The 27,529-nt window shown below is 29.5% G+C and overlaps 1 protein-coding gene across 1 annotated transcript in view; it reads left to right on the top strand.

The window, feature by feature from the left end:
- LOC129984298 (uncharacterized) overlaps positions 1-25,074 on the top strand; it is a 127,947-nt gene extending 102,873 nt beyond the window's left edge. The window contains exons 5-10 of the mRNA XM_056094157.1: positions 1,258-1,383; positions 2,370-2,562; positions 6,674-6,795; positions 10,723-10,814; positions 17,663-17,893; positions 23,829-25,074. Coding sequence (XP_055950132.1) covers positions 1,258-1,383; positions 2,370-2,562; positions 6,674-6,795; positions 10,723-10,814; positions 17,663-17,893; positions 23,829-23,913 — 849 coding nt within the window. The 3' untranslated portion in view covers positions 23,914-25,074. The remainder of the gene's footprint in view (positions 1-1,257; positions 1,384-2,369; positions 2,563-6,673; positions 6,796-10,722; positions 10,815-17,662; positions 17,894-23,828) is intronic.
- The last annotated feature ends 2,455 nt before the right edge of the window (positions 25,075-27,529 follow it).

Below are 27,529 nucleotides of genomic sequence, written 5' to 3'. Positions count from 1 at the left end.
TCGCGTATTTATTTCTGAAATTCCATTTAATAATCCAGTTTTAAAAAAATATTAGCTTATTACAGTTGTCTGAACGGACATGCTTTTGAAATTATGCTTGTGAGCTTGATGATTCAAAAGCTTAAAGAATCAGTCAAACATATGAATCAATCATAACTTGTGAACATGGCAATTCAAAAACAATTCAAAACAATAAATCCACTAGAAAGCTCTCTGACTGTTTTTTCATGTGTATGGCAACTCAGTAACGGCATCATATATAAGGCATAAAGACTCAATTATATTAACCGATTAATTCGTAATTAAATTTTGAGAATACTGAAATAATACATTATGATCAGGAAAACAAGAATACAAAATTTCATAACCCTGGCGCATCAGGAAGTGACTGAAAAGTCGATTTTGGCATCTCAATCGATTCCTTCTATGCAAATATATAACAAATCAAGTTTAAAAAATCAATAAAGAAAGCTTTTAAAAACGTTCTAATCCATATAAAAATAGACCTTTTATTTATTTTAATTATTATCAAATGTCATAATCCTTATTTTGTAATTCTATATTTTATATATATTATGAAATTTGAAATCAATATTTTTTCTGAAATTCACCAAAAGGTAACATACATATAAATCAGAATTAAATTAAATTTATAGACTAGCTGATAATTAAATTTTAAATATTCTAAAATGGTATATTATCATATATAACTATATATATATATATAATTTCCTCAATTTAGCCCAAATGAACATCAATCTAAAATGGTCTCATTTTCTGATCCAATTCCAACTTTTTATTTAATTATTTTTAACACGCGCTCTAGAAAAGTGATGACTTAAGCATTTTCTCACGCTCTGAACAAAACAGTTTAAAAATCCCTAATGCTTACAACATTCCTTTAAAGATACCTAAGATTCCCTTTCATAAGTCTCCGCGTGCCAAAGAAATCCCAACCAAAATCTCATATTAAAATCACAGAAGGGAAACATTTCTCTCTCCCTCTCTTTCTGCTTTACTTTTGTGTCGCGTTGTAGACTGACGCATCGCTTATCGCTTCTTACCTGTACAAATTATGCCTTCCTGATGAAATAATCGAAGTTATATATATATACATGTACAATTTTTTATTACTCTAGTTCAATAGGAAAAGGCTAAGAAATCGAGTTCTGAAATACTTTCTTTTCAAGCAATAAAAATATGAAATCAAAGTAGAATGTATAATAAAGGTACTATTTTCTGTTTTTCATCTTTCAGATTTTATGGCTGCTGACGCAAGTTGCATTTATCATTTGGGGAGGATTCCTGTGCCTATCCTCCCTCCTCGGTTGCCTCCGCCTGCTCCGAACCATCGTCAAGGTGCCTCTGCAGTTTCTTCGGCAGGTAAGAATAGTTCATTTCTTAACATTGCATAACACTTTTAATTCGGTTCCCTAGTTTCTGATTTATTTAATTAATATTATAAAAGGATATTATAAGAGAATGTTTTTTTTAGTTTTCAGGATAAGCCACTTTGTTGAAAATATTTTGTTTAATATTGTTAACAAATTTAGACCTTGCTTCGGCAATTCTCATATTTTAAATGGTTAAGAAGTAATCAGTATAATTATTATTTTTAATTATCTACTCCAAAATCTAGCTTAAGCGAACTAATCACTCTATTAAAAATATTTTGTTTAATAGTGTTAACAAATTCAGACTTTGGTTTAGCAAGTCTCATTTTTTAAACGGATAGGAAGGTATCAATATGATTATTTTGATTATATGTTCCGAAGTTCAGTTTCAGTCGCTGTAGCCGGGTAGTAAGGCCTTGTCTTCTGATTCACATTAAATCCGTCGAGGCCTAATTTCCACCCACGGATATGATGCTGAAATTTGGAGAAGGGGCGACAACTCAAGTGTTGTTTCCGCATCGAACCAAGGTTTAAAATTACGGAGTCCATCCCAAAATAAATCTCGTGTTCTTTCAAAACGGAACATAAATACAATTAAACTAAGTCAAAGTTCATCTTCATTCATTGCCTTATCTTAACCTAAAATGGTGTAATTTTAAAACAGTTTTTGAGTGAAAGTACTATTCAAAAAATCTGTATTATCAGAATCAGCAAATCTGCATTATCAGAATCAGAAAATCTTCATTATCAGAATCAGCAAATCTGTATTATCAGAATCAGCAAATCTGCATTATCAGAATCAGAAAATCTTCATTATCAGAATCAGCAAATCTGTATTATCAGAATCAGCAAATCTGCATTGTCAGAAATATAAATAATGGTCTTTTACTTTATAGACGGGTCTATTATTTTCACACATGCATGCAGCAAATCTGCATTATCAGAAATACGAAATAATGATGTTTTATTTTTCAGGTGGATCCCGGCTATGAAATCAGCGGCATCATGCCAGTGGACATGTTCGCGGAGCAATCGCGAGAGACCCAGCCGGTGCCCCATCAGCCCAGAATCCGGATTACCGACGTCAACGAGCAGACCTACAGCTACGTCAGCGAAGTCTCCCTCGCAACGCACCACGACCACAGGGGTGTCCTCATGTCCCCACAACGTGAGTAGATCCTCAGCATACTGCAGCATTTAATCGCAATGCAAAATTTGTTTTTTTATACTTTTTTTAGTAAAAACATAATGAATAATTCAAATTCTCTTCAAAGAATGTGCAGTATTAATGATATAAAGTCTTAGAAGATAAAGATTTTTATTATCATTTTAATTTTTTCAAATATGAAGTGGGAGAAGGAAAATTATTGATGTCATAAAAAAAACTCGACTTGGAAAATTTTGTGGATTTTCACAGTTTAAATCGATTACAATTCGACAAACACATTTTTTGAAATTATCTTTGGTTGTTTGTTTGTCTGCATGTGTTACTGAAAGAACTCTAGAAAATAAAATAAAAAAATCTTTGAAATTTTATGAATGGCGTTTGAACCAAACTGCAAATTTTTTAGTGAAATTTAGTAGAAACCCATTGACAATAAGGCCGTTCTGTCTATCTGTCCATGAATATGTAAACATGATAAATGAAATTTTTAATTTACAAATGTATATCAAAATTTTTAACAAACCTATTTTACAAGTAGACTAGCTACCGTTCTGTTTATTCATATAAATATAAACCTACGGTTACATAGACATAAAATTTGAAAAAGTTAAATCTGATGAATTGTCTTTAAATCAAAACTGCAGATTGGAATCACATTTGACGCATATTCGTCAAAAGTAGATTGTATACTTTTGACTCATACTATCCTTGTATATGAGAGTACGATAGTTTAAAAATGCAAAGAAATTGCTGTATTACATTAAAACTGTAAAGCTAATAAACTCCAAAGAATAGGTATACTGATTGATTTCATTAAACTACAAAGTTAAGCACATGCCTTGGCATAATTTCTGAGCGAACTAATACATCTTTTAATAAGTTGAAGAGGCCATGAGAAGCCATTTAACAAGCTTTATATTTTCGGACGGAAATGAAAGGATGGCATGGTTTAATAAACTGAAAAGACGATGAAGAGTTTCATTTTTGTCTAATTTTCCATTTTTGGAATATTCTAAGCAATTTGAAAGACTGCAGTATCCACATATCAGATTTTCAGCATCCGAATTGAAAGAAAACAGATTCAAGACCCAATTCCAATTATTATCTACAATATATATCCTCGGTAAGGATGGATCCTGTTGTATAATGATCAATATTCTCCTGTTTGTGTGGAATGGAAATTTGGAGAGTGAATGTAGACTCTGGTGTCGTCTACGCATAGTGATCGAATTCTAAAAAGAAGAGAGATTGCTTCAAAACGGGATGTTAACCGAAGTAAATTGCACCAGTTTAGTGCTTTTTAAGGCGCATCTCGTGACCATACAGAAATAAACTGATCAAAAATTGCAAAAAACAAAGAAAAATCCATTTTTACTAGATTATTCCACAGCCGTCATCTTAAAAGAATCAATAAACTTAACGCAATCTACAATTTAGACCTTGATTTTCTCGCTGTAGATGGGTTTCAGATCCCATCAGGATAGATAAAAACAATTTTTCTCATCTGCTTAATAGCAACACTTTAGATTATTGCTCCAATGTTCGAAGAGTCTTCGCGTACTATAAAATAATGAAGTGGGGTATTATTACTTTCATCCAATATTCTTGACGTATTACAGTGTCGTTTTATTTTCCTTCCAAAATGTTTCGTTTTATTATACCATTGCCATTTTTTTATTTTAATTCTTCGTTAATGCTCCATACTATTTTAAGCATCATTTTATTGGATTCTTTTATTTATTATCTTCTTTAATGTTCTGCATTTTATTTTATTTTCTTTTTATCACATTTTAATATTCTTTCATCCAAATTATCGTTCCTATTTTAATAGGAAAAAAAGTTCTATGGATTATTCTAAACATGGTATTCATTTCTGTGAATCACAGATAGAACATTTGAATATATTTATTAAATATTCGTTTTTACTTTATTTTATACAAAGAGAATGTTTGTCAAGAAATTTGACTTCGAAATTTCGATGAATCTGCATGACTTAAGCGTCTCTGACCCCTAAAATTTTTTTTCTATCTGTCTATCTATCTATGATTGCCACAATTCAGAAGCGCAATGAGTTCAGAAAGTTGGTACGATGTCTTTTCAGAAAAACTGTCGATTTTTATCAAATTAAAAAAAATCGATCTGTAGGTTCATGAGCATATAAATAAGATAATTCAACAACATAATGAGATAAACGGATAAAATTTCGAAAAATATTTTATCATTAGAAATCTAGATCATTGTTAGATTTTGGACCAAATCCGTCAATGGTTTGAATATCTATCAATCCGTTTATCCTGAGATATTAGGAGGGCCGCCGTGGTCTGGTGATAAGGTTTCGGATTTTAAAACTTTTCAAAATTTAGGGGGATGGAATAGCACGACTGTTAAATTGATATCAGTGAAAAGATAACTTTTTGAATTTTAAAATGACGTAACAATCATTTTTGTGTTTTCGGATGTTTTCATGTCAGAAGCCAAAATCGTGCTTATTTTTTAATTAATTAAAAATTTTAAAATTTCCTCCTAATGGCATATTAAGAGTATATATTAATTAATTTTGGTACTTAAAGTTCAGACGATCTGATTTATAAAGGCCAACACACACTCTTTCTCCTTTAGATTGAAATAATGTCTTTTATTATAATTTGCAAACAAAATAATTCGATCATTTCAACGCCAATAAACATTTTATCAATGCTCATAAACTTATAATATTAGTACCCAATTTAAACTTATTGTATTACATTCGTAAGAAATGTATGTGGAACATTTTCAATACTCATATTATACACTACTCATTAATATCGTTCCTAATAAGGATATGTCATTGAAGTGTAGTTCTTTTGGGGAGTTTTTTCCTCCGAGATGCTTATTTAAAAATTGATTATGTTCCCACACTTCACTTCCTTAGAAAACTGGCTTTTTCTTCAAAAGAAAGGCAATTCCGTGATATGAATAGAAAAGAATAAAAACATTTCCAAGCAGATGTTTTATTTTTGCAATGATAAATTTATCTTATATAGAAAATATAAAAAAATACTTAACTGACTTCAGTTTCATCTTAAAAGATAAACACTGTAAAAAGAGAAAATAAATGTCAAATTATCAAAAAAATCGTACTTAGGAATTATTTATTCTATTTCAGTTTATGATAGTTTTAAAAATTTTCTTTATAGTAGCTTTATGGTCTCTATTTAAAGTTATTTTATGAAAATCGCTTATCTGTGAGAGTGTTTCAGCTTTCATTTTATTTTTTATATCAGAAATGTGGTCATTTTATGAATTTTACGTTATTATGAGATCACATTAAATTTATACCAACATCAAACTGATCATAGAACTATTATATTTATTCTTATATTAGCTTTCTTTTTATTTGTTTTTATTTGACTTTGTATGCATTTACAAAATTGTTTTTCAAATGAAGTACTGTGGATGGATCTCACGACATACTGGATGATGGTTGTGTCAAATAGATCTTCCTGAAGGTGCTATTACATTTTTTGATAATCGAAAAACAATGAAGGAATGAAGAATTCAGTTGACAGTCTCCTGTTTGCAATCATGGTTATCTGTGAATTCTATGGTACCTTGGTATTAGGTAGATCTTTTATTGTCCTATTATTTGATGTCTTTCAAATGAAATATACCAGTGAATCTGACAATCTTCTGGCGGATGACTGGATAAAAATAGTTCTTCTGAGGGAATTATTGTACTATTTGAGAATTCGGAAGGCCCTGGAGTGCAGCAGTCGATTGCTGATTTCATAGTTATCATTTAATTCCCAGGAGATTCTTCGGTGACCTTGTATTAAATAAGGTTGCTTCATGAAGGATAGAAATGACACCACGTCTTCATCTAGGGTGGGGTACAATGCTGTATGCTTGTGAAAATTTATTGACGTGTAAGTTAAAACATGTGTTCTGTAAAATGATTTTAAGAAAAATGATCCAAAATTGCTGTATTCTTTTTGATATAACAAATTGCACTTTAACGACCCTTGGGCATTTCTCGAAAGCAACGGTGGTTATCTGTTTTTCTCATTTGTGATATACAAACAGGGCTGTTTTTCTCTGTTCTAAATGTCAACTAATTTCATCCCTTACTTTCTAGATGCCGAGACGTACCCTCTAAACTGTCTCCAGCCATCATCTCCGACCCATTGGAAACCACCAGATATCGACAATAAAATAACATCGCCAGGCGAGGATCCTGCTGTCATAAGACCCCTTATCGTGAGTATAATTTCTCTTCTTAAGAAATTTTGAAGTCTTTTATTCTTTTCTAACCCTCTGCCCTTCAAATTCAGTTGGCCATTAAACTTGTGACATACATGTTCTCAGACGCATATTGTTGCGCAAAATCACTTAGTTAAAGAGTAATAGATATATGAATAATAATTACTTTGATTAATGGAAATGACACTTTATTTCACGTAAAATATAAACAGAGACAACAGAAAACCAGCTTAGGTTTGTAGAGAACTCTTATAGAAATATGCAATACAAGCAGGTAACAAATAGCTTATTAAATAACGGCACTGCCAAGAGTGCTTATATCACTAACATCGCAGTGCGAAGGCTCTCAAAAGAAGGAAGTACATTGTGTAATTCTTTCGCGTCTCTGCTTATATGGTGTCCGATAGGCCCTGGCGTCACATGGAATTCGCCAGAAAGATTTTAGATCTTGGTTCCAGTTACAGATAAGGTCATAATCTTGCAGCTTCCAGAGCCTTAAAGAGCAATAACATTTTCTTTTACTTAATTCACTGACAAGGAAACCCTTATAATAATCCCCCGTCCTTAAGCATTTGCAGATATGATTTGCCTGACCTTTCCTTAAAGTTAGTCCCATGATTTTAGAAACTGAATGATAAGGATCAATGCAAAGAGATCCTCTCTTAAAGTAATTTAATAGATAAATTTTAAACCGTTAGAATGCGTCAGTAGTCAAATAGTTCCGATGTTAAAAATGTTTTAAGAAACGGAAAGAATTGTATTTTATGTTGTTTGAGTTAATCAATATATTTTTAGAAAGTTAAAAGATCTAACATTTTATATAGTCTCCTATTCCGATCAATCGGGTTTAATAAAATATTTTTGGCACCGTAAACTTTTAAACAAAAAAATTATTATAATTCTGATGCTATAATTGATCGATTAACGAAGCATTGGAAGTTTCTATTTTAGATGAGTTCTGCAGCTAAATCCGCTATTATGAGATAGAACATTTGTAAATTGAAATTATGCACCGTTACTTTTTCCATTTTGTTTTTCATAAAATAATTTGTATGTGACTCCTGTTTAAGTTAAATAGCTATAATTCTGTCAATTTTAATCAAAAAATAATGAGAGTTTCTTAATGTACGTTTTAGAGTATCATTTTTTTTATTAAATATGACTGATAGGACTGGAAAACCCTATAGAAAGTGAAAATCCATTACTTTTTCAGATAGTTACTATTTTCATTAATTGATACAATAAATATAAAATATAATTCTTTCGGTCATTTAAAGCATTTTTTTGAATGAATCTATACGCCTATTTCAAACAGTTTAGAAATTATTTATTGGACACCTTTACAATGGTTTACGATAGTTACAATAGTAGTTAATATTTACCGACTTTCTGCTTAATTATGTTGATATTCTAGTTCATGCAGAATGCAACATGTTCTCAATAAATAATTGATGATATTCTTAAGTGCTAAAAGGGCACAAACTGATTTTTTTTAAAGTACTGATACTAAATTTTTTAATCGATAAAAGGAAGAAAAATAACGTCATATAATGATATAAGATATATAATAATAATATTAAAATAGCACATATTTACCAAGTGAAAACAAATGTTAATTTTACTGCTTAAGTAATACACAAAAATAATTTTTTTTCATATCACTTTTCGTTTTAAGGAAAGTAAAATGGAATGATAATTCTGAAATGATAGATATAAATTTTACTTTCTAAGAATTTTAGTTAGTTATTATGCATAGCAAAAAAAAAAAGATTCTTTAAAAAAAGAAAGAAAAATCCTGAATAAACATTTCTTATTCTTCTCACATTTTATTTCTACTGCTTCTGCTGTATGCTTGAGATTAATCAACTCAGGATAAAAGTTGTTTTTTTATTTATTGCTAAATATTATCCATAATAATAAAAAATGTTTTTGTAGCAAACGATATGTTTTTCTCTTTTCCTTTATCTCATTCTTTCTTTTCATCAATGCAACCCAGCTGTGCTTATCTGTCCATTCTGGCGCCGTGCCCAGCCTGTGACCGTCTCCACTTAGATGGCTACTTAATGAATGATTTTTCTCCTCTTGGTTTTAAATAAAAATAAATATTGTGTATATCGCAGAGATAATATTTTAAACTAATAGGGAATTATTGAATCTAATTTGGATCTTTTTTTCTTTTCTTCTTAGTAATACAAAAGAACAACAAACTTCTTTTTCAAATAAATGTGCATGGTTTGTTTGTTTTTTATTTTATTCAATTAATTCTTCTGTTATTTGAATAAATATTTTGGATTTTAAGAATCAAAAGAGGATAGAAAATATATTAAATTTGAAAATCTGGTTTTCAAATTTAGAATTTCTGTTTCGTATTTACTATTACCCAATAAACTTTAATTAGATGGGTTATCCAGGATTTCTAATTTCAAAACGTTGCCTAAAAATGTCAATTATTAATATAAAAAAAGAAAATAAACGATTTTTGTAAGATGTAAACAATATCTTTTAAGGACAGAAACTTATTGTTTTTAAGTCACATTACATGTATAGAGTGTTGTGAATATTTATTTTCAAAAGCATATTCGTGTAGATTTGTTTCTTTTTCTGATCATTTTGCGAATTGTCCACACTTGTCCTATTACAAGATTTCGTGGATAATTGGGAGTTTAGAGCATCTCCGGAGAAAATATTGTTTTAACTTTATACTCAGTAGTTTTGTGTTGATCTGGTAAATTCCGAATTCACACCCGAATATAGAAATTATCTCTTTGGCGATAAACAGTTTGGCAGAATTTTCTGAACTTCTTCTTTAAGGATTTACTTGAGACCTTATTTCAATTTCTTTATTTTTTTTCGTGCACATTTATTCGAATTCAAATAATTTCAACATATATGTGTGAAAACATATTTTAGCAGTTGCGTTGACGAATAGAAGAAATGTTTGAAATTTTAAAACTTTGATTTATTTAAGAGTCATGGGAGGCATACTATGTTACCAGGAAGAAGCAACGAGATTCGTCAATCTACATTGCGACACAAGAGTGAAAGAGAGCGAAATGTTTCCCTCAGTGATTTTATAACGAAATTTTGTTAGGGATTGCTTTAACACGTGTAGTCTTAAGAACGGGAAATATAGATATTTTTAAAAGAATGTCGCAAACATTAAGGAGGTTTATCCATTCATTAGAAGAGGGAGAAAATGTTGTAATGAGCAGTTTTATAGACCATGTGTTCAATTAATTACATAAAAAGATGGAATTGGATCAGGAAATAAGAGAACATTTTATAATGCAGTTAATAGGGCTAAATTATGATAAAAATTAGGAAATTAATTAGGATTCAAATTAGAATCTTTAAATATATGTATGTATAATCCATTTCATTAATGGATTTAAAGCAAACGACTGTAACATTTTCTAAAGTTTATTATCTTAGTTTTAAAGCATTTTTCTATAATATTTATGCAATAATATTAAATGCAACTATTTTCTATTATTTTTTTATTTGCATTTCGCCTCTTCTTTCTGTCAAAATCTGATTCCAGAATTCTATTTGATGAATTCATATTTCATTTATTAAATTGATCGATGGGGTCAAGATTTAATAGCAGGGAATTATTTTAAATCTTGCCTTAAATTTTGAATAAATAATTTGATGATTTTCGAAAGTTTTATTATTTTAAAGCAATTTGTTTTATTTCCTTTTTAAACTTTTTATACATTCTAACAGAAAACGATACTTTTTTCTATTGTAGAATCTGAAAACAGTTATTAGATTTTTTAAAATTCTAAAATTTAAACTGACCTTAAACATATGTTTTCGCATAAACAGAAATGAGTGGTAATGCATATTTTTTTAATTCAAGTTTACGGATGTTTTTAAATGCACTTTTGAATTTAATAGTTGGATTTTTTTATTTCCCTTCAGGCTACGCACCGTTCACAAGACGAAAACAAAGAAACCTCAGTTCCAGCCACAGTTTCAACCGTTCAGGCACCAACACCAGCCCAACAACTCAGGTATCACATTCAGATTTATTGGATTAATTTCATTTCTTTGCTCATTTGTTTCACTTTCTAGTGGAGTATTATATTTTAATGCGTTTCATAATTGTGAGTTATAGACAATCAGTTTGGATTGCAATTCTGTCGACATTCGATACATTAAAATACCACTCCAATAACAAGATAGTCTCCATTCAGAAGACATAAATATTATCCCAAAAGCAAGATGTTTTTAACGCACGAATCAACTAAATTTGATTAATGACAGACGATTCGTGATTCACGAATCAAATATATTTGGCTATTAGCTGGAGATTATTGATTCAAGAATCAAATTGACAATATATCAAATATATTTGACATATAGTCAAATATATTTGAATCACAAATCAAGTATATTTGAATCACAAATCAAATATATTTGACAAATAGTCAAATATATTTGTATTACAAATCAAATGTATTTGACTGATAGTAGCAGATTCTGAACAACGTAACGTAGCAACATTAGATATCTTTACTCTATAGCAGAAGATTCTTGACTCAAGAACCAAATATATTTTATTAACTGTAGAAGATCCTTGATTCACAAACCAAATATATTAGACTAACAGTAGGAGATTCTTGACTCACGAATACAATAAGTTTCAATAATAGCAAAATATTTGATTCACGAATACAATAAGTTTGAATAATAGCAAGATTCTTGAGTCAAGAATGCAATATGTTTCAATAATAGCAAGATTCTTGACACATAAATTGGATATATTTGCTCAATTTCAGAAGATTCTTAACTCGTGAACCAAATATATTTGTCTTATATTAGAAGTAATTGAGATATATTAACCATTTCTAAAGCCGTAAGGAACCATTACCAAAAACTAGTTAATTTTTAAATGCCCATGGTACGCTACTTTACCACCTCTAATTAGCGATGCTATTGAAGTCACAAAAGTTTAACGTAATTTTAACAATCAAGTGAATTAAATTATTATCATTATTTTGAAACAATGGTATCTCATTGGTATGGTATTTCCTAACATCTAATGATGAAAAGAATGTTTGCTTTAATTCTCGCCAAATCTTTCGATGAAACGACGATTTAATTTCTCGCCAAAATGAAACAATTCAATTTATATCTCAACCCATAATGTAATGTTTCGAATTAGTAATTTATCCTTAATTAATCAAGTTAATTGGCAGATCAAATAATTGAATCTAATAAGCTAAATGAATTTTTTCTCAAGTCAATATTAAATTCCAAAATATTTTAATATATCATTACTGAAAAAATTTGACCCATTAAAGGCTTAAATGAAATAAATCACTTTGAATCAAATGAAAAAAGTGCTGTTAACAAGTGCACATATTGTCAAATGTATAGAAAAAATTATTTCCTGTTTCTTTAAGACAAAAAAAAAATTTTTTCGGCTTTAATAAAAGGGAATTATTGGTATAATAAAGCACTCGGATAATTTACATTACAATTATTCTACTTATATTAATTATTATTCTACAAAGTAACTACATTGCTCTGTACTAATATCAGTAATAAAGTTAAACAATTAATATGTTTTCTGTATATCGATATACATTACTATCTTCATGGCACAGTTAACTCATTCCATGTTGTACTGAAATTGTGTTAAGAGTACAACAGAAATATATGTACAGTTTGAGAAGAATCCAAGCTTTTGAAAACGTGCTGCTTGTTAAATCTTACTATAAGAGTCAAAGTTTTTTAAACCATGCTGAATTAGTAATGTTTATTTTTATTAAGTTGCGCTATATGAGGAATGCTTTAATTTATTAAATCACATAAAAAAAGCAATAGTTTGTTGAATCGTTCTATTTCCGCAATTAGACTGACGTTCTATAACCGCAATTAGTACTAATAAGTACGGCAATATTATAAATTGATTAATCATTTTTATCGGTTATTATTAAGAATGACCGATTAATCATATTGACCGCAACATGTATATCGATCTAATACCAAATCGATACTGATATCTTGATGAAGAAAAATACGAAATCGTTGACCTTTTTTTCCAGTTAGGTCCATATTTAACTTCTTGCTAAATCATTCATAAATTCTCAGCTTAACAAAGCAATAAGATCATTAACGTTATGGCGAAAAAAAAAAAAAACAATTCGAAAACAACTGTGACGTTGCATGTAAGGTAATAGAGAAATTGACGAATAAAGAACACTTAGTTTTGTATGAAATCGTGCGTAAAATCCCCATTACGATCCTTTTCTCTACACTTACATAATCGATATCTAAATATACATCTGATAAAATAAATAAATTACGAAGCCGATGAGGATATTGATTATTTCTGTCATCGAATCTAATAATGTTTCGTGTTCCTGTCGTTATCCTTCAAAATATTATTTTGTGTATAGTCGCATTCGTGCTATAAAAGTTCGTGAGATATAAAACTGATAATATCCTCTTTTAAAGTAACGTTTAAGGATGGAAATTTAGATTTTTTTTCTATTGGTATATCAAATGCACTTAAACTATTCGGTTTGCAAAATTTTGCAAGTTGAATTTTTTATAAAATAAAAGAATAATAACATTCTGCTTAATCATATTTCCACGTAATATTTACTATGCAATATTAATCAACATAAAATAAAATATATTTTATAAGAAATATGCCTCTATGATGAGAAATAAATAAAAAAAATTACGGGGGAGTCTCGCTTATCTAGCATAATGACTTCATAATAATGTAAGTAATTATTCAGAATTCGTATTTGTTTTTTTACTAGAAAATTGTCTAAAGACTTTTGTCTTTGGCTACGCTTCAACATTTAGCAGAAATAAGACAGCACTATTGTCAAATAAATTTGTAACACTACTACTTGATTTGGGTGATGCTTTTAAATACGCAATAATTTCCCATGCTGTCATTATCTCTTTCTCTTCACTGGCAAGCTGTTGCTCTATTGCGTCTATATTTCTTCCCCACCTGGCCAAATCTCCTCTTCAGCTTTTTGCTGTGACACAGAATGCAGCTCCATGAGATCTTCGGTGGTTCCGGCTATGTTGTTCCACCAGGTGATTGATGTCGTAACTATCCACGTCTAAGCCTCATAATCTTAGACAGAAACAACATCTCATCAATTAAGACTCCATGGACCCTCTAACCCTCGGAGTCCCGTTTGACATCTCTATCCAGCCAAAACTTCTTCCAAGTTGATATAAGGATTCTTTTCAAACAAGCGCTCAACACAGATTAATACAAGCTAATACAGCATGTGAAGTCCCAGTGTCTGCTCGCTACTCGTTCTGCAAAACATTGCACGTTAAGGGAGTCACTTTTTTTCACGTTTTATATTTCTGATTTTGCGAATCATTCGTTATGCGAGGTTTGACTGTACTTCGTTTCAAAAATGAAAATTTTTGAATAATATATTTTTAGAATAAAAATATAAGATAAGTACAGCATTGTTACAAATACTAATTTACAATCATACAGAATTCGAATTATTCTTCTAAGCTTTTAAATTTAGATAATTAAGTAGTACACCTAGTTTCTAGTCAGCCTAAAATTCTTTAGTTTCCTTTTTTAATTTTTACAATTCAAAATTATCTAAATTTCGAAATAAGATAAATTAATGAAATTGAAGAACTGACATGATACAGCTATAGTTAATGACTATTTCTGTTTAAAGAACTTAGGTAATGCGCCTTTAATTAATAAATATGATTTTGAAAAATTCCAATGATGCATATTTAATCTATACTTATAATAAAGCTCAATGTGTGTGTGTGTGTGTGTGTGTGTGTGTGTGTTGGCGCTCTACAGGCCAGACCGTTTGACATACAGCTACCAAATTTGGTACATGTATACCTTGGAGGTTGGGAATGTGCACCTGGGGTTTCTTTTTTCGAATTTTTAATTAGAATTTTAATTTTTAATTAAAAACTAACTTTTCCGCCAAAAAAATCTTCCATTTTCCCCACCGCCAACTTTTTTGCCAAAAAAATCTTCCATTATCCCCAGCGCCAAACAAGAAAGGCTTCAGTTTTTTTTCTCCCAACAGTAATGAGGCTAGGGTTAAAATTTTTCGGCGGATTATTTCAATCGGTTCTGTTTATTTTCTTAATGTTTGATGCATTTAAAATTAAACATTGTTAATGAATCAATCTTTCAGATTCATTCTGAAGTACTTTTGAATTAAAATAAAACAGAATAAAGGAAATTAAAGATTTCTAATCCGCATAGCGTTACCCCAACTGGCGTAGAAAAAATCACGTATTTGCGTTACGTAACCGGCGAAGAAAATTCACGCATGCGCATTCTGTTCTGATTGTTGCCATGACAACGTTATCAATGGATGATTTAAATTATTTTTGGGTTAGTTGCATGCTTTTGTAAGTAAATTGTATTTATGTTAGTTATATATTTTTTGTATATGCTTATAGTTTTAAGTACATCGTTTTTTAAGTAGTTTTTTTAAAACCTGTTTTCAACCGTTTATTTTAAACGATTCGTTTTATTGTCTTAGTGTTTGATGCATTTAAATTTAAACATTGTTAATTAATCGATCTGCTCATAATGAATCTAAGAAAATTTTGTTGACCAACTCTTGAGATATTACATAAATTTAAAAAGATATTCTTTAGTGCCCATAAAGTTTAAACGCTGAGTGACTCTATTTTCAGTAATCAGATTATAAAAAAATGCTTTGTTTCAGTAAAAAATATTATTATATTAATTGAAGATAAATTCTTTCCACTTTAATTTAAAGCATAAATTCTACGGGTGCTAACAGAAAATGAGAGAGATACATATTACGTTATGACTGAAGGCCTTTATAATATTACGAATGAATTATATGATAATCAAAATTTGAAGTTTTAAAATATTTTGATGAAGAAACTATTAAAGTAGAAATTGCATAAAATATTTAATTATTAAAATTTTAACGAACATTAAGATTGGCGAACCGGCTGGTCGCCAAAGGCGGCTAGTATTATAAATAATTCTACTGAAAAAACTCGCACAGTGCGTTTTTAATTAACACAATCGATGAAAACATAATTGATAAAATTTTAATTAATAAATATTTCTATGTGATAAACTCACACGATGCAGCTTAATTGATTAAGTTTGTGTTCGACTAAAATATGTGTATAGAGGTATGAAGAGAAAATAAACAATATCTTTGCTTTTTGAATGAAATATATTGTGTATGCTACTTCATCCTTATTATTTCCACTCCATCTTTAACCTGCTATTATTATATTTATATATACATAACATTATAGTAGTATTTATAACTCTATGACACAACTTTTTTCGTACATTAAAGTAAGATTGTTAATTGGAATTAAAGTAAATGGTCTTTAATTCAATCTTACTTTTTCCTTGGAATTAAAGTCAGATTGTTAATTTAAGTATATGAATGTGATTATAGTTTTACTTAAATTCAAATATTCAGAATTCTAATTTATTATTAAGTACAATTTGAAGCTCCTATTAATTGAATAGCTTCAGAAATAATGAAGCATGAATGAAATGTGATTTTCTTTTCCAGAACTAATTGAAGCAATCGAAACGATGCTTTTATAATCCCTTTAATACAAAAAAGATATATATAAATCATGTAGCTTTCGTATATTACGCAGTTTCGAAAAAGGACGTAATAAATGCTGTGTTACAAGTAAACCTTCACAAATTTGAACTTAGCAATTCTGAAGCAAGAAAGATGTCTAATTTCTTATAAATATCACAAAGTACTAAATTTAAGTCTCATATATTTATAAAAGAAAAAATTCTACGGATTAAAGTTTTTAAATTTTGTACTCATTATAAATTAATATATTCTTAAATCATCAACTATCTCACGAAAGATAAACGGAAAAAGAAAAATGGTATGGTAAGTTGTATGCGAATATTTCAGAGCCCTCTACCACTAAAAAACAGCCTCAAGAACCTTAGGCCGGCTCTAACGAGATCAATATCATGTTTAATGAATTTATATTTTTTTAATACTTCAAATGTTTTCATATAAATATCTGTGTAAATTTCTTATTTCAATCTTTTATAAACCAACTATTATATTATTAATATATCAAACATTAGGTCATTAATATATCTTGAACAAGAATAGCAAAATTTTATTAAAAGCTTGCAAAACAATTTTTAAATATTTAATAACATGTTTGTATATCATTATGATACTTTTTAAATGAAAGAGGCGTCTGTATTTAATGTTCATTATAGAATTGTATCTGTTATTATTAAAGCTAGAGATATTTTTAACTATGTTTGTATAATATTTGACAAAAATAATGAATCAAGCAACTCATCTATAGTTACATAATAGCAATAAACTCCAGAGCCGAATGAAATGTTTACAAATTCAAAATATTTTCTTTTATTCTAGCTTAGTACCAAATTCATAATCTTATTTTTTTAATGTAATATATTGATTAATTGTTTTCATTTAATTTCTGAATAATATTTTTGAATTTTGAAAAAGTGATTTCAATTTAGGTAATTTTTTATGAAAGCAAAAAAATTAATTAGTATTTTATTCTTATTTTCGTTATATTTTTAATGACTACGCCCTTCCTTCCTTACTTCTGCTTTTGGGCTGCGCTGTGGCGGACGTACCTTGTCCGCGTCTCTGCTTGTAAATAAATTGCCTTTCCTGATGGATACTAAAGAGAATTAAAAAATCCAAAATGTCTCTTCACTGTCTTCGAACCTGCATTCTGCTTCAACCAAAATAAGCTTTTATGTATATATAAATAGGGATATAATTTGTAAATGACTCACAAATTCCAAATTCATGCGTGCATTTTAGAAATATATAATAAGAAATTAATTTTTTTACAGCCCCGTGGCGCAGATCCGGTTGGAAGACATTCAGTTCGATGCCCGCAAGCTGAAACGTCAGTCCCGCAGCCGGCTGGAAAAGCAACTGCGTCGTCTTGTCTGTACTTCAGCGTTGGGCGTGACCTTGTGCCTTCTGAAGGTCTACGACGTCTTCGGACCGCATGCCCTCATCTATCCCGGCAATAGGCAGCTCTTCATTCTGCCATGGTTCTGTTTCCAGACCATTAGCAGGTCGGTACTCTTCAGTTACCTTGTCCAATAACTTTAAAATGTCGAATGGTCCGAAACGCAAATCAAAAGCTCGGCAACTCAGAAACTGAAAAAAAAAAAAAAATTAATTGAATACAATTAAAGAGAGCCGCTTTATCTCTGTGATCATCTAGATTTATGCTTCAAATTACACCACGACTTACTTTTTTTTTTTTTTGATAAGTGACTTCTAACAAAAGAAAAGAATATGTATTAAAACAGGTGTGATTTTAATCTTGAAATATAAAAATGCAGGCGGAAACATAAAACAGCAAACGAAAGAAAGTAAAAGAAAAAAAAATGAAGAGAGTGAATTTAGCCTTTGGTATTGTGGTGAAAGCTTATAAGCCAGTTAACAGCTACACAATACAAAAGCAATTGGTCGTGTAGCGTAGCTGTTAACTGGCTTATACGCTTTCACCATAGTATCATGAGATAGTTAACCGAACATCAGCTGCAGAATTCTGCATCAAACCACAGCTAATTGACTTTTGAATACCATCGCCAAATATGAATCGACTTTTTGTTTTCTGATATGTCACTTAGCGATGCGTAATGCTTGAATTTTGATGTTGCCGAGGACCAATCGTTGAGCAAATTCAGCTTATGCATCTTCTATATTTTGATTCATTTTCTGATTTATTTCTTATGTTTTGCGAATTAGGGCTATTGGGTGGGTTTTTTCTCATTCATCATATTCAGCGCTTGAAAAAATCTGTACTAATAATAAAGTGGCAGTGTGTGTGTGTGTGTGTGTGTGTGTGTGTGTGTGTGTGTGTGTGTGTGTGTGTTGGTAGATTACTAGCCACATTGTTTGATCTACAGCAATGGAACTAAGTAGATACATACTGGAAATGGACACTTCGAAGCAATTTTTTTGTAATTTTAATTAATTAATTAAGTTGAATTTTGGCGTTTTTCTGCGATAATTTTCGAAAATATTGTTGCACAAGAAGAAATTTTCTGCCATTTTAAAATTTCAAAAATTAACTTTTTAATAATATCATTTTAATAGTCATGCGATTTTTTTTCTGAATTTTTAACATTTTTTTTAATTTTTTTGCTTGATTTCCAATAATAGATTATTATTGCTCAGAAATCCAACTTTTTAAATTTTGAAAATGGAAGAGCAAAACGTTTGCGAGAGATTTTGCCAAAATTTGTCAAAAACCTTTACTGAAACATTTTAGACGTTGCAACAAATTGCTTCGTATCAACCGAGGCCGTGCGCGAAAAAGACAAGAGCGCTACCTAGAGGAGGCCATAAACATGAGAAATTTAGCTGCTGTGACGTCACAGCGTAAAGCCTTCGTTTGAGTGCTTGCGATTGGAATGCGCGCGTGATTTAAAGAAATACATATCGAAATTCCGGTGTATTCTTGGATTAACTCATTCTAAAGTAAGTTTTTTAAATTTATGTTAGTTCCATACAAAAATATAATCTAGTTATATTTTAGAGTTAACTTTGATTGCAATATTTTTAGATATAAAGCTGTTCTTGTATTTACTCACGTGGTGACAAGTCTAATTTGATGCTTTAATTGTTGATTATATTACCTCTACATTATCGTTTATTTAATTATGTAATTTAAGCATTTCTTAGGTTCTTCTAAAGCTTAGAAATTTCAATAGCTTCTTTTAAATGTAAGCATTTCATAATGGTTAGAAATTAATGTTACTCTCCGAGATCGGCTAAGCCTAAAGTACGGAAAAAATCAACTCGCTTGTGCGGGCCGAGCAAAACGAAATTGTTCGGCTGAAAATTAACGGACTTTTTCTCTTTATGTAAAGCATACATAATTTTTTTAATTCAATTGTGAACAAAAGAAAATAATAGGTTTTTGGAGGAAATCGCTAGAAAATTATTCAGAAACGCAGTTATTTTTTAAACATACAGAATGACGAATTTTAATTTGAAATAGTTTAATGAAATATTTCCTATATTATTTTTATTACAGGTAATAATTTAAATTTGTCGAGATCCTTGAACTTAATGCTAATTTAGCTTTTTTAATTTTAGTTAGCTTTAATCTTACATTTTTTTGTAGAACCTGTGCCCCATTATTAAGAATGACGAGCTTAGAGCTAAAAATTTGAAAAGAAAACTGTCAAGTTTTTCTTAGTAGGATAAACTTTAGGATATTAATCTTTTAGCAAACGAAGGAAATAGACCTACTGGGGAACCCACCTTCGCTTAATATTTCTGAAAAGGGGTAGTGCATCTAGAAACAGTACCCCCAGGGTGATGTGGAAAGCTGTTTCTAACAATTTAATTAGAAATTTATGTAAATAAAATTAAATAATTTATCATTTTTGTATATTTTTTCTCAAAACACTGGATTATCCAACATCAGAATTTCCTACTTTGAATTAATCTTTTTAAAATTGATTTTTAATGAAATATCAGTTTTTTTGCATATGCTATTTTATGAATATGAAAAAAAAAAAAAGTTTTTTGGTTTCTGGTACTTTTTCTCTAAACAATGGGTGATCTTCTATCAAAATTCATTTCTTGCAATTGAAATTTGTGTCAAAGCCTCTTTAAAAGTTTTTTATTTTACTTGTACTATTTTTTTCAAATATTTATTTTAATTAATCGTCGATGTTAAAAATTCATTCAGTAATAAGTAAATGCCAAAAACTTTGTACTTCTGTTGTGTTTCTGTAAATGCGATTTGATTTGAAAGGAAACTTATGGATTTAAAGATACAAATCCCCAATTTATTTCAAAGGTCTTCTTAATCCGCAAGAAAATAAATGTTTAATTAAAGAGGTTTTATGAATTCTTAGTTTTTATTGGCTATTCATTCCGAGGTTAGTTTGAATCCGTAAAAAAAGATAGAAAAATTTCTATCGAAAGACGAAATAGTTAGTTTCTGCATAGGAATAGCGTTTCCCTACATCACTAACAGAGCTAAGCAGAGGCTTTCGACTGTGACGTCACGAATTCAACCTTTCGGCCTCCTGCATAGCTACTTCTGTTTATCTTTTTCGCGCACGGCCTCGTATCAACCCGATTATACTTTACCCGATACTATGAAAAGTACCGACATTTCAATTATGGCAGAGTATTCACCAAAGATCTGAGAATTATATGATCTTCCCCACCTACGGGTGGTCTTCAAATTGAGGATATGCATGATATGATTCGTGCAAATGATTTTTTAAATGGTTGATGAGTTAGCCCTTAGTAAAAACTTATTCCAGACGCTACAGCAAAATCTTTTCTTCTAACTAATGAGCAAAACTGCAGTCATTTCACAGATTGCTTCAATCTACTGGATAGAACAAAACTAGATAAAAAATTTTCTTATACGCCGTAACAAATCGGGATTCTCTGAATTTGACCACTTAATTGTTTTATTTTCTTTACTATCTAATAAGATGACACCTTCTATTTTGGGAATATTTTCTTATTTTGATTCAGATGGAAATCCATTGAATACTTCACATATTTATGTATTCGAGGTCATTATTATATTGAATTATAATCGTTATGAATGGTTTATTTTTTGCTTACAACTATCAAAATTCGATAAATCGATGCACATACGGCATACGGGTAAAACAGTTAAGCGATTAAGCCTATGAATATTCTTTTCCCAAAATTGAATTTCATTTTGAAAAGCTGATTATTTGATACAGTAAAAAAAATTCCTCTCAGCAAGCTGGAAGGCAAAAGTCCTTTCATCTAAGTTAATTTTCGTGAATCTAAATTCAAAATTAGTCCCTTAGATATTGCAGTTATTAAAAAATTTTAAATACAAAAGTGTTTCGTCTTAATGAGGCACTCATTCGGCTAATTTCATTTACTTTTCTATCTTCAATATTAAGGAAATTATACCAAAATGAAAATTTGAACCTCCAACATTTCCACCCCCTTTGAGCTAGATGGCGCATTTACGAACTCATCTGAGGTTTCTACATTTCTAATAACATATGCCAAGCCGGTCAAAATTAAGAGGAAATTACTGCAGTTATCATAAGATAATATGGGGAAAGCGTTATATTTATATATGTGTGTGTATGTGTGTAATGTGGATTCTTAGAAGCAATCCCAACAGTAGAATTCAATTAATTACAGCAGAATTTCATTATTCAAAATGTACTTTTTCTCAACATATTTTCTGATTTAATTAAGAATCATAAAGTCAAAAGATATATTTTGTAATTTTCATTATCATTTAAATGCCTTTTTTCCCCTTTAGTGTAAATTTAGGTATAGAAACAAATTTTGATTCAAATGTCTGAAAAATCTGTTAGAAAAGTCTAGCAAAAATTTATGTCCATGTAAGTATGGCTAAGAAAATTAATAAAATTTGACAATTATTTAGATGATTTTAAAATTTTTGATTTGTTATCCCTGAAAAAAATTAGTAACTGTATGAATAAGTTTAACTCGCATTTCAAATTTTAACTATTTACACTATACATGTGATTTATATACGAGAATCTGCATTGCAAATTAAACTTGTAGTCTATATTAATATAACATTAATTAATTTTAGTACCAAATCAAACAAAATAAAGTATTATGTATACTAAGTTCATTAACCTGAGACTTTCTCAAATCATAATGAAAATTCTGAAGTTAAGTTTCCAAATGATAATAAATACCGATTAATTTACTTAAATGGTATCTGCTCATGGTTAAAATACTAATTAGAAAATTATATTTTTTTATTTCATTTAGCATAAGTTTTATTTAAAATTCATTACTTTTAAATAATAGATTTTATGACAGAATATTCAAATAGCGTTTTCTTAACATTACTTTAACTCAGTTTGGTCTTATGTAATTTAATTACAAAATTAGTGCATTTTGAAAAATAAAGCAATTCGACTTAAATGTAATCATTTGGTTTAGTAAGTAGTTTATACGTAGATGTTTAATAATTGTAATTATTTAAGCTAATAACAAAACAATTGTAAAGAGAAATATATAACTGACTAATTCATCACACATTTAATATTTTTATGCTCTATTAAAACCGGTCGTTTTATGCAATTTTTATGCTTTTTTATGCAGAGGTAATTTTGAATTTATTTGCAGACTTTGAATAGTTATAATTGATAAATTCATTTGAAATTTAACTTCCTTCTAAAATTATTACAATTATAAACTATTGCTCTTGTAAACTGCTGGTCGCGATCTAATGAAGTGGCGTAAAACCTACTAGTCTCAAAAACTTCCATACGGTTTTCTTCTTTTAATTGTTCAACATTTGTTACCAAAAATAGCTTGGAAATCATCTAAATTTAATATATCTTATGAAAATTTACTAAATAGTTATTTTTAATTCAGTTCTTATCGAAGCATCGCTTACAAATGGTTTATTACTTTCTCGTGTGCAAAGTATATACAAAGAGAGTGTATTGTAATCATCAATAAAATTCGGACTCAAGAATCTAAATGTTTCGGATCCATCTGATTCCAAAAAAAAATATTTTTGAAAGTATAACTATCTATCACTCTATCTTTGAATCAATATCTCATCAATAAAATTCGGACTCAAGAATCTCCATGTTTCAGAACCATCTGATCCCGAAAAAAAAATATTTTTGAAAGTATGTGTATCTATTACTCAATCTTTGAATATGTATAATTTTAAAATGTTCTAGCCTAGACAGATAAAATTTGTTATGCATACTTACACTCAAATTTGCAAATTTTGAACGAATTTTATTCACAAGAAATTTATCTGTCTGTTCTTCCAAGAACAGGTCATCACAATAACTACTGAACTCAAAGAGCTAGGCAAAAATTTACTGAAATTTATTGTAATATATATTTATTTCTAACTCTAGAAAATAGCTATTGGGCTACGATTGGAATGATGGATCTTATCATCTGGATGGATCTTTAATTCATTGTCATCTTTAAAGACAATTTTTAATGATAGTTCTTCCTTTTCAGAATTGTGGAATTCATAATGGCGTACGCCATGGTTGTCATGAGCCAACAGACACTGAACAACCATCATTACTACTACAACAACTAGAGCGACCTGAAATCTCTGTTTCGGCAAGTCCCTCTGACATACACCATCCCACCACTGCATTCCATATCCTCCCCAGTGAAGAAAGTGGAGTGGTTCCAAAGGATATACAGCTAATGGCGTGGAAATTGTCTTTGGCGAAGTCCGCAGCTACTTCGATGAAGCCAAGGCAAAGTTTCGCTTTAAAAAGTAGTATAGACACTGAAGATGACGTGCTTCAAGGGGAGCATTTTATGAACTGGACATTTTTAAGGAGAGAGATTTGGTCTGGTTAAGTAGTTTTCTTCCTAGGTTGCAACTTGTATTGCTATCTTAGAAAGATTGGCTGATGAAATAAGATTGCTTGAACTTAGAGGTAAAAATAAATATGCAATGCAAATTTCTAAAAAAGAAGAAAAGGATGATACGCGCAACTCCTTATCTTTCATTACGGTCAAGTCACTTACCAGTTGTATAGGAAAAGTCATTATCGTGTTAAATCATTTGTGTATGAAATGTTAAATAAGAACTTAGCGTAATTTGATGGGGGGAGGGTTCAAAAAAAAGAAAAAAAATTTTGAAATTATTACGATTTTTTTATTATTATTTTACTCTGGAGAGAAATCCTTTGCTTTTCATACTCCAATTTTGTTATTGCTGATAATCTAGTGTTTTCTGAGACATAAAAATTTAAGTTCAAGAAATATCATGCTAAATTAAACTTATCACACAACGAGAAGTTCATATGATACCTTCGAACTTTCCAATTTATCTTGAAACTCAAATTTTTGATATTATTTTTAAGAAAATTATGTTTATACCCATTTGTAAGTTGTAACTGAATTATCTCTCAATTATATCTCTTTTTAGCACAATAAAATAGATAAAAACAGACCTCAAAAATACATGACTTATGTATTTAAGAACAAGAATTAATAGTGTTCCATACGGACATAGCACAAGATTTGGAAGAATTTTCTCGTGATTATATACATTTGGTTTAATATTATTAAAAATACTAGGACGAAATTCTTACTGATTCAGATTCAGAATGTACAGAATCAAATAAAAATTTTCGAAAAAAAAGCAAAATTTTCAGATACGTTTATTTGTTATTTTGAAAGAAATAAAAAGCCAAGATAGACATTTTCATTTATGAGTCAGTTATTTGTGACTTGACCTCGTGGTTCCACTTATTAGTATATGAATTAGAGAAGGCAGTTTAAAAGCTTTCAGAATTTCAGTAACTATAAAATATTCAGTATTTATTTTCTCAGTTGTGAATTCTTTCAAGTGAGAAATAATATATATGGTTAAATTCATAAATTGAGATAAAGGTCTTTTCTAATCCTCTGTACTTTGATTCTACCATAACTTTTATCTTTAGAAAAGCGAAAGTTAGTTACTGAAGATAGTCAAGAAAAATTCGTGTTTGTAAAAAGTCGTTGTGTAAAATTTGTGAATATATATATATGTATATGTTATATATAAATATTAATATATGTTTCTACTCTTGTCTTAGCCACGAAACAAGCACTTGATGATGTACCTATACCTGTTGATACAACTTTGCGTCTTTTGCGCAAATTTTCATCTTATAAAAGCGAGTCATAAACATCTATAAATAACAACGTCATTCAAACACTCATATTATGTAATAATTTATATCATATCCATTATTCAGTTGCAAAGAAATTTAAAACCAATTTTCGATATAATTATACCTTTATTTTAAATCGTTGAGTTCTTATTTTATGTTCATTCTCTTTTTTGTATTGCGTGCTGTTTAAAACTTCGAACCATCGCATTTAAGCTAATTTAAAGGATTTTTAAAAACAATGAATCATTCATTTTGTTGTCATTCAATTGTTTAATTCATTGTCAAAATGTTATATATGTATATATGTGTGCATTTATTTATTTCGTTATGTTTGAGAATCAAATTATATTATAAGTCCTGTTAAAATTACGACGCTTATTCTAACGTGTCTTGCAGCGTTTTCAAAAATTATAAGAAAATGTTATAAACGTCTATAACATAACTGAAATTCCATACAGTCATGAAGTCTTAAATAATACTAACTTTTATCAAAACAGGAAAAAAAAACGATAATGTTTGCTTCTATATATTAATTATCCTGAAACATAAAAACCATGAAACCACAAGTTTTTTATGACTTCAGTTTTGTTATAAACACTCAAATAAATTCAAATATATGACACCATACATTGGGATTATTTTGACCCCACTTCTAAGAGAAGAAAATTTTGCATGATTGATCACATTCATTGTAAGATTGAAAACATTTTCTTCCAGAATAGGCATAGTAACAATAATGTAATAAGGCCAACACTTCTTGTATAGCATTACCTGTTAAAAAGGCTTCTCTCTTTTGCATCCTATTGGTTCATTGGGAACTCAGCACCGAATAATTGACTTCCCAACCTCGTTCTTATAATGATTTCCTTAGTGGGATTATACTGTCTGAAAAAAAATGAATTTAATGGGTTCATTTCACCATTTTTGTTACATTACAATTTCTCCAATCCTCCTTTGTCATAATCATCAAGCTAATAAATGAAATATACTTCTAACTACTGTGTACACCACACAAAATAATAAAAAAAAATTGCAAATACAAGTAAGCTACATTCAAAGCAGATTTCTAGTGACGAAAACAAAGTACTGTAATTTATAAACTCGGTTTTTTTTTTATTTAATTTTACTAGAATAATGACTCAGTTTACCCATAACTCGGAACTGATCACAGGATTTCAAGCAGAAAGATTAAATTCATAAAAATGTTTTTTGAGATATTTTTTTCCCTCAAAATTTATTACAGTATAGCAGCCATTTTACTTTCAAAACATTTTCAACCATTGTACATTCTTTGTACTGGTCTTCTCAATGGTATCCAGATGTTACAACTTAAGTTAAGGGCTCTTGAAATGGCGATCCACTGATAGGTTACAAAATTGGTATACGATTTTGAATGAAAAATATGGCATGACTTTAAAATCTTCATCGCGCCACAAATTAGAAATACTTTTTGTAAAATTGTATTTAAAAATAAATGTTTTTCCCTTCATAAAAGTTCCTTTTTAGGCCCTTGAATGGAGCGCGTTGCTATAGATTCGGCTTTCAAAAAGTGGGTCGTAATCATTAAAAATTTATGAGCACTTTACATAGGTCTGATATGTTTGGTAAAAAGTAATAATCTACTCATGAGCAATTCAAGTTTTATTTTCCTTGAATCTTCAATGACAAATTCAAACAGTTTGATAAATTTGTTTGGAATACAGATTCTTTGCGATCTGTTCACTGACAGTTTAACCCTGGAAAATGTCAACCATTTATGAATATCCCACAGAGAGTCATCTGTATTCCTTACATTTCAAGACTTTTTATGGTACATAATCCATATGTCTGTTTCCTGAATGTAAAGATTCGTCACACACAGCCGTCTTAACAATAGTTTTTGCTATACTCATATTTAATCTATGTCGAATTTTCTAAGCAAAACCTGCTTTTTAATTTATTTTATAGATAAAACTATTCGTCTCTGTTTATTTATGTTGTTGCCTTTAGTCCTTAACAGTTTGGTTAAAATAAAAAAATAAAATGCATTGGTTTTTATTT

Source organism: Argiope bruennichi, chromosome 9 (assembly GCF_947563725.1).
Source record: "Argiope bruennichi chromosome 9, qqArgBrue1.1, whole genome shotgun sequence".
NCBI lineage: Eukaryota > Metazoa > Arthropoda > Arachnida > Araneae > Araneidae > Argiope > Argiope bruennichi.
The sequence above is the reverse complement of the archived record's forward strand: the minus strand, read 5'-3'. Positions and strand labels throughout refer to the sequence as shown.